Source organism: Sinocyclocheilus rhinocerous, unplaced genomic scaffold (genome assembly GCF_001515625.1).
Source record: "Sinocyclocheilus rhinocerous isolate Xijiao unplaced genomic scaffold, SAMN03320098_v1.1 scaffold1319, whole genome shotgun sequence".
Classification (NCBI taxonomy): domain Eukaryota; kingdom Metazoa; phylum Chordata; class Actinopteri; order Cypriniformes; family Cyprinidae; genus Sinocyclocheilus; species Sinocyclocheilus rhinocerous.
In genome coordinates, this window is record NW_015650691.1 from 922,743 (window position 1) to 932,325 (window position 9,583).

The 9,583-nt window shown below is 36.5% G+C and overlaps 1 protein-coding gene across 2 annotated transcripts in view; it reads left to right on the forward strand.

Annotated features, from left to right (window-relative positions):
* abr (ABR activator of RhoGEF and GTPase) overlaps positions 1 to 9,583 on the forward strand; it is a 204,277-nt gene that overhangs the window by 141,272 nt on the left and 53,422 nt on the right. For both annotated transcript variants that reach the window (XM_016517311.1, XM_016517313.1), the window contains exons 14-16: positions 707 to 781; positions 8,072 to 8,169; positions 8,264 to 8,395. In XM_016517311.1, the coding sequence (XP_016372797.1) occupies positions 707 to 781; positions 8,072 to 8,169; positions 8,264 to 8,395 (305 nt within the window). The remainder of the gene's footprint in view (positions 1 to 706; positions 782 to 8,071; positions 8,170 to 8,263; positions 8,396 to 9,583) is intronic.

Consider the following 9,583-nt stretch of genomic DNA (forward strand, 5'->3'; position numbering starts at 1 on the left):
CAATGTACCCAATGAAGTGTCCAATATACCTATAAACTACTCAATTTAAAAATAAAATGTAAATAAACTTCCTGTCCTCACTAACGAACCATTGCTAATTTCAGCATGGAAGTCAGGCTCTGTTGTCTGTTTATAACCACATTCTAATCGCAGTGTCTTATTTCATGTTGTAGAAGGAAATTTGAGTAGTGTGATGAGCATCAAGTCCTGTAATGGATCTGAGCAATCCAAACACAATGACACTCAGATAGCCTGATGTGTATCACCAGTCCAGCACAGAAATGGACCACACAAACCAGAGATATTCTGTAAAAATAGCACTGTTCACATTACAGCAGACATGCATTCACCAGCTGATGAGCACAGAGAGAGAAACAGTGGTGACTGGATACTAGTGCAGGTGTCTTCTTTCCCTCTTCCATTCACACGCTCTTCAAAGAGCGTTGAACCTACTCTTGGGTGGTCTGGGCCATTTCTGCCATTTTAATTTTAGTAGTATGTATGTGTTTTAGCACCAAGTGGGTGACTAGACACTTGCATATGTGTCCTTTATCTGTTATCTGTCACTAATAGGCAGGAAAATGGAGGATTGTGGGTAGATTAAAGATGGAGATGCTGAAAGATGACTAACGGAAGGACTTGGACACACTCACACACACACACACACACACACACACAATTACTGAGTGTTTCTTGTCTCTTCCAGATGATGAATCTCCTGGTCTGTACGGCTTCCTGCATGTGATCGTCCATAAAGCCACGGGCTTCAAAGAATCTGCCAGTAAGTCAAAGTGTCTTTTCTTTCACTTTATAGAATATAAAAAATATAGAAAACACATTTATCCTGCATAACAAAGGATAATGGAAACAATTCATTTGTATAAATCAGCATTTCTCAAAATGTGGTCTGTGGCCCACTAAGTATTGCAGGGGAGCTGCAGCCCACACTTTGGGAAATGCTGATCTATACAGATGTATTGTTTTATTATGCCGAGCACAAGTAATTGACCTCATATGTTGGGGAGAAAGGAAGAAAGAGGAAGGTTGTTACTGAAAAAACTACACTTTTTTTCAAGTGTTCACCTTAGATGAACTCTCCATCAGTTAGCTGTAGACACTATTGCATATTACTGTAGCAAGTGTGCTTAGAGTAAGTTACTGTGATTGTGTAGGGGAGCGATTAGATGAAAAAAAAAAACAATATGAATGAACTCACAAACCGCTACAGACTTTTTTTGAATATAATATGTATGCCCTTCACTGAATGCAGATTTTTGAATGTCTTATGGGTACAACATTCACCAAAATGAGCAGTGTACAACAGAACATACTAGCGGAAGTACCATTCCACATTTCAATAGAATGCAATTCGGTCCTGGAAGTAAATTAATGTGAAAAATATTTCCGAAACCAAGGCCGCTGAAAATTGGGCAGGCACTGATACACTCTTAAACGCTCGACCTTTCATTTCTGGAGTGATGAATGTGTGTGAATATATACTGTATATGTGACCCTGGACCACAAAACCAGTCATAAGGGTCAATTTTTCGAAATTGAGATTTATACATCACATGAAAGCTGAATAAATAAGCTTTCCATAGGACAACATTTGGCCGAGATACAACTATTTGAATATCTGGAATCTGAGGGTGCAAAAAAATCAAAATACTGAGAAAATCGCCATATTACTAATTAATTAAGTTTTGATATATTTACAGTAGGAAATTTACAAAATATCTTCATGGAACATGATCTTTACTTAATGTCCTAATGATTTTTGGCATAAAAGAAAAATCAATAATTTTGACACATACAATGTATTTTTGGTTATTGCTACAAATATACCCCAGCGACTTAAGACTGGTTTTGTGGTCCAGGCTCACATATATACTATATACTGTGCAAGGTATTTTATTCAGAACATAGCATTTTCTTTCTACGTATTTCCTGTTTTACACAAATACATTTCATTATGTTAACAGTGTCATGTTGTCTTTAAATCAAGCTTTGCCTCTGCAAAGGATGAAAAAAGTGCACTGTGGGAGTTGCACAACATTCATGCACATAGAAACTCCTGTTACATAAGTTCCTTTTTAGTATAGATGAAAGTGGCAGAGATGAATCTGTATCTGAAAATTGTCTCCCATGGCTCCATCACACAGGACAAAATATGAAATGTATTTAGTGTAAAAAACAATGTAACAAGAGTACGTCAGCAGTACTGTGGTCACCATGGCTGCTGGGTCATAACTGTATCATTTGTAAGAGCTTGTCCTGTGGGGGCTTCACTCATGAATATTTGCATATATATTTACACATTATGTCTCTTTGCTTTATGAGGTCAGGGCTTGAATGAAATACCCAAATCACGTTTATGTACAGTATGCTAATGTGCATTTGAATAACGGATGCATGTGGCCAGCAGACTCTGTAGATCAGCTCAACTCTGATAACAATGCCCTAATAAATCGCACGATATTGTTCCTCAAGAATGATTCAAAAGACCCATTGTGTAAGACTGCTTTGTGTGTTTTTTTTTTGTTTTTTTTTGAATGCTTGTTTTCTTGGTTCATTTTTTTGTGTTTGGCTCGTCTGAAGTCATTGTCATGGAGTTTGTGGTGTTGTGGTCTTCTTGAATGTAACAGTGAGAGCAAACATGTGTTGTGCATATGGATATGCAGGTGGTTGAATATCTTTTTATATTGGGATGTACTTGCTCCATCTCAGCCGCTGATTGAATGAATATTTGCATATATATTTACACATTATGTCTCTTTGCTTTATGAGGTCAGGGCTTGAATGAAATACCCAAATCACGTTTATGTACAGTATGCTAATGTGCATTTGAATAACGGATGCATGTGGCCAGCAGACTCTGTAGATCAGCTCAACTCTGATAACAATGCCCTAATAAATCGCACGATATTGTTCCTCAAGAATGATTCAAAAGACCCATTGTGTAAGACTGCTTTGTGTGTTTTTTTTTTGTTTTTTTTTGAATGCTTGTTTTCTTGGTTCATTTTTTTGTGTTTGGCTCGTCTGAAGTCGTTTGTCATGGAGTTTGTGGTGTTGTGGTCTTCTTGAATGTAACAGTGAGAGCAAACATGTGTTGTGCATATGGATATGCAGGTGTTTGAATATCTTTTTATATTGGGATGTACTTGCTCCATCTCAGCCGCTGATTGAATCCTCCTCTCCAAGTCTTATTAAAGGCCTTGAACCACTCTGACAGGAAATGCATCCAAATCCTCGCTCTGGGCCATTAATGAAAACTGGGTCGTTGACATTGGCTTCCTGATAAAAAGAGTTTGAGGGAGAAAATACTGACCCAGAATACTAACCACAATTTTTGACACATGCAGTAAATTATTTATCTTTACCTTTCTGCTAGTTTACAATCTCTAATCCTTTTGTTCCAAGAGTTCCAATCTTACCAGTTGCATATGGCTAGTTCATAAAGCAGCAGATTCCTTCAAGTAGCACAACTGTGCAAATCAGCATATTAGATTGATTTCTGAATGATTTCTGAACATATGATACTGAAGACTGGAGTGATCGGATGCAAAAAAAATTCAGCTTTGCATCACAGTACAAATTTACATTTTAAAATATATTAAAATAGAAAGGAGTTATTTTAAATTGTAATAATATTCCACAATATTACCATTTTTATTGTGCGTTTCAAATAAATGCAGCCTTGGTGAGCATAAAAAAAAAAAACATCATATAAAAATCTCCAAACTTTTGCACATAATAATCACAGTAAACATAAATGTAAATATAACAGCATAGCACTGTCCCTGCATATCCCTGTATGAATGTTCTTCATCTGTAAAAGAAACTCATCTGCACGTCTACAGTATATGTGTGTGAATGGACTGGTTGCCATATGACTCTCATCATCATCTCATTTCATTTGGGAACATCAGCCCGAGGATACGGTTCCTCCCCCAGATGACGAGACTTCCCATCCGCCATTGTGTGGGGCAACCATAAACATTTGGTCAAATTTAAAACTCCAAACAATTACACTGTTTGTATAATACAGAGCCATCAGTGGTTATTGTCTTTCTACATATGCACCAAAGTGCCAAACCTCTTAGTTTTATGTCTTTGAGATTATTTATTCATCATTGTTTATATAATGGCTTCTCAATAACAACCTCTTTGAGTTTTTTTACTACACAAACCTCTCATGTCAAGTCAAAAGCATGGCTGAAGTAATGACGGTGCACTATATCAGTCTTTAAGAGCCCACTAAAGGTCTTCTCGTGCATCTGAAAACCCTTTTAAAAACACATTCCATGGAAGCACTACTCTCACTGAGGGTCGATTTACACTCAGTGGTCACCATCTGCAAACCTGAGCACCTTTCCTCACCGTCCTAGTCCACTCTCTGTCCTGATTCGTGCAGGATGTTTTTATAAATACATTTCCTGTTCTCTGAAGAACTAGGTTTCTGTGCCTGGTGCTGCTAAAATCTAAAGCCTCCTCTGACCATGTGGAGAGATATAGCTGCCCTTATTTCATGTTTTTAGTATTGAGAGCAAGGAAATGGGTCTGACTGAGATGTTTGAAGTACAGCTCTGCTGAATGGGACAGGATGGGTTTGGGTAAAGGTCTTTTTCATTTAAGACATCATTCATTATTTAAGAATGGATTTTTTTCTTTAGCAGATGCTAAATGGAGAATTTATGCTTCATATTTATTTTGGTTTACATTTGTGCTGCCCCAAACAGCGGTAGCTAAATATTGTGTTTATTTTTTTTAGTTTTAGTGTATTTTCATCAGTTATAAATGCATACAAACTAAAAAGTATGGTCACCAATTATAATTAACTCTTTCCCCACCAGCATTTTTGAAAAAAGTTGCCAGCCACCGCCAGCGATTTTGAGGATTTTCACTAAAATTTGATGGCCTCCAGAATATTTTGCTGTATGAATATTTGAATATGCAATACACCAAAATAAAGATCAGAGCCTCTACTCATTTTTTATTTTAGCTTAAAGCATTCTTTTTTTTATCAACACTTGAATATAGGTAGGTTTCATAAAAATGCATAATTTTGAGCAAAAAGGTGAGAAAATCACATTTTTATCAAAAACTACATCTGGGTAATATTCAGTACGATTATCAAAGCATAAATCCAGTAAATCGCTTCTATCAACACATAATTCTATCTTGCACAGACATATACCACTTCCTGGATCAACATTTTACTCCGTAACATTATGCAGTTTTCATTTATATGCTGCCATTGCTGATGATCGCATAATTTTTCATATGCATCTGTTTACATAAGAGATTGCTCGTTTCTCCGTCCTGTACACATGTGTTTTTGTTCAGGAGGTTTTGTACTCGTTCAGAAGATGTGTAATAGCGCCCCCTAGTGTATAACAGTGAAAACACGAAAAGCCGTAAAAACTCGTCTTTGGCGGGGAAGCGTTGTCTTCTAAAAGTGGCGGGGGAAGAGGTAAAGAGAAAGTTTAGCCCAAATGAAAATGTATCATCCTTTATTCACCCACATGTCATTTTAAACCTGCACGACTTTCTTTTTTTTATCCAAAACACAGATAGTTTGAAGAATGTTGGTAATTAAACAGTTTGGCTCCCATTGAATTCCATTGTATGAACCAAAACAACACGGAGATATTTGTCTTTTTATATTCCACAAAACAAAGTAAGTCACACAGATTTAGAATGATATGAGGGTGAGTAAATTATTATTATTATTTTTTTTGGGGGGGGTGAATAGTTCCTTTAAACTTGATTTGGACAAAGAAGTGCAGAAAGGGTTAGTTCACCCAAAAATGAAAAGTGTGTCATTATTTACTCACCCTCATGTTGTTCCAAACCTGTAAGACCTTTGTTCATTTTTGGAACACAAATGAAGGTATTTTTGATGAAATCCGAGAGCTTTCAGATCCTGCTTAGACAGCAATTACGGTTGAACCGCTGATGTCACATGGACTATTTAAACAATTTCCTTACTACCTTTCTGGGCCTTGAACGGGTCAGTTGCGTTGCTGTCAGAAAGCTCTCGGATTTCATCAAAAATATCTTAATTTGTGTTCCGAAGATAAACAGAGGTATACAAGTTTGAAATGACATGAGGGTGAGTAATTAATGACAGAATTTAAATTTTTGGCTGAACTAACCCTTTAACTGTACTGAATGTGCACTTGTACTGTGTACTTTAATTCTTAAAAGTATATTTAAAAAAAAAAAAACTGTACCCACAGATAATATAATAATAATGAAAGGAAAGGCCACTTACTGAAAGTATATTTTATGAGAGTACATTTTAAATCATTGTTGTCAATCATTCTTTTTGGCATTTTATTTTATATTTAAAGTTAATATGTTTAAAAAGTGTACTTCTTTTTCACAAGGGCCAGGTTGCTTCCCCCGCGAGTTTTTTAACTGAATTGCCCCCAAATCGAAAAGCTGGCCTCAGAGAAAACCCTGAAATTCCCACTGGTGACATTGTGGTGTTATCTCATTAATATGATCATTTTGGCATGAGCTGAAGACGTGTGTGCTGACACAGCTGGTGTGTATGTGTGCAAATACAGCTTCATTATAAAGCAACACACCCCACATTTATTAACATACACATTACACACCACACTATCAATTACCAGTGGCCTGATTGACTGCACACTCGTGTTAAAGCCACGCTCACAAGCCCCATGGTGTGTTTTGAAGCCGACCGCTCTTGTGTGACACCACCTCCATACTAATTGAACATCACCTCATTTCTCTCCTGTCTCAACAATACACCCCACGCATTGCAGAGGTCAGAGGTCATGGCGTGCTGTAATCCATCAAACTGTCAGTTGGTCACACAAACTATAGCAATGTGATAAAGTTAATTTGCTATTAGAGAAGTGTGTGAGCACGTGAGGCATGTTGCTGTAAGACACATAGACCGATAGATAAGACAAATGCCCTGTTCCTTTGTGTGTGTGTGTGTGTGTGTGTGTGTGTGTGTGTAAGAATCCTGACAATCACTGTATTGTGTTTCGGTATTGACACAAATGGATGTATTTGAAAACAGATGGTAGACCAGCAGGGTGTAAAAATCATTTAAGGTTTTAAATGCTGACACCATGTCTACACAGTGAACCATGAAGTGTTAGAGCTAAATTATATGCCTTGATTAATTAACACAAAGAAATGAATCACACTGAGGCTACAATTTTCTTTATTTTTAATTCCTAAAACCCCCTTAACAGTGGCAAAATCTGTAGTGCATGGATTTGTATGGCTTACTGCATTTAGCCACAGCAACTTACTGTAATAAAAGGTACAGTGCCATTCAAAATTTTGGGGATTTTTAAATGTTAAATGCATTTATTTTGTTTGTCAAAAGACAATAAAATAATAATATTGTGAATATATTTTTACAAATTAAAATAGCTGTTTTCCATTTAAAAATAGTAAATATGTATTTTTTTCCCTGTGATAACAAAGCTTTATTTTCAGCATCATTACTCCAGTCCTTCAGAAATAATATTAAAGGGGTCATATGATGCTGCTAAAAAGAACATTATTTTGTGTATTTGGTGTAATGAAATGTGTTTATGCGGTTTAAAGTTAAAAAACACATTATTTTCCACACTGATTCGGTGCTCAAGAAACATTTCTTATTATCAGTGTTGAAAATGTTTTTATGAAAACTGTGATACTACTTTTTTCAGGATTATTGGATGAAAGTGAAAAAAAAAACAGCATTCATTTGAAATAGTGATCTTTTGTAAGTAGTAGTAGTGATATTAATATAAAATATAAATTAAATTAAAATAATATAACATTATCTATTACCATTGTCAATTTCTGATTTTTAAATAAAAATAAATAAATAAATAAAATGAAATAGAATAAATAATTCTGCTTCCAAGTAATATAGATCTGTAGGTTGTTTATTGGTGTCAAACATCAAAGCAACTTAGCACATTGATATGGAATTCAACTTTTATGTTTTTGAAGGTATATGTAACAGCTTCTGAATGAGCTTTTTTATGTTTTGTTTTTTTCTCATGAGATCATTATTGTGTGTTCTCTGTAGATCTGTACTGTACGCTGGAGGTGGACTCTTTTGGTTACTTTGTCAGTAAGGCCAAAACGCGTGTGTTCAGAGACACAACAGAACCACGGTGGAATGAGGTCGGCTTTTTAAAAGTGCATCATTATAATAAAGAAAAGTCACCTGACAAATCACCATCATGCATCTGTCATTAATTCTTTTGTCCTCCTATAGGAGTTCGAAATAGAGCTGGAGGGTTCTCAGTGTCTGCGGATCCTGTGCTACGAGAAGTGTTACGACAAATCAAAGCTCAATAAGGACGATAATGAGATTGTGGACAAGATCATGGGAAAGGGACAAGTACAGGTAGGACAGAGAGACAAGCACATTGCTAAACCATGATACGTACGCAAACAGCAAACACTCAGGTCTGTGACTAGACTGGTTTAGACCACAAAAGGTCAGACTTAATTTGTATTGGTTTCCTGATGCGAGTCATTTTATTGTTGTCTGGTTTGAGCGTGTGCTCTGCAGATGGTGTGTTGTGGTGCTGTATTTTTGACATGGGCAGCTTTACTTCCTGAGAACCCGTGGTTCATATTTCTTTCACTTCACATGCGTGGGAAATGCCCCAGTTAAACTGAAGTTAGAGTGTGTGTGCTGAGATCAGTGTGTTTGCGGTATGTAGCTGACGCTAGAAACAGTTATCAGGACTTGCATCAACACAACAAAGACTCACCCCCTTTTTTTTACTGTAATAAATCTTTCATTGATATTCATTGTTGCTACAACCACGTTAGCCATTAATGCTATTCTTTTGCTGTCATTATCAAGCCATTTTGTCTTGTTTAGCTAAGCTTTACACTTAAACCTCAGTCAAATTTGTTCTAAAAGTATTGCATTCGTTTTTCTTCTTTTAAATCTAGGGCAGCTTTTGGGGGCTAAAAATGAGGTGGATTTAATTGCACTGGAGGTTTATTTCTGTTTTATGTTCATGTTATTCTCTTGGGATTGCATCCAGAGGTGAATTAGCCTACTGTAACAGCACAAGAGATAATTCTCTTGTTTTCACGGAGAATGTGGTGTGTCATATAGGCTACACACGTTAACATAACGAGCTAAACGCGCGCATACAGCACTGTGATAGTGATGGTCTTTTGGGAATAGAAATGTCTCAGAGATGCTTTATGCCAATGAGGCTGCAAACAAACCAAACAAGCCTTTCGGAAATGAGTGGAATTTAGTTTGAATATTATGTGTTGCAGTACTTTTAAAAGTACAATTCAAATTACAATATTGCATTATTCAGTATAAAAGTTAGGGATGCCCCGAATGTTCGGCAACCGAAATTATTCGGCCGAAAATAGCAAAAAAAGCTCTTTCGGCCGAATAAGCGAAAAGACCGAATAAATTGTACCGAACAATGATATGACGCGATCAAATAGCAACCAGCGCAGAGTGAGAGGCGCGCACTCTTTATTATGCAGCACACACGTCAGCAGTGTGGAAGCATTTAAACTGTCGGAGAAAGACGCAAAAATCATTACAAGCACC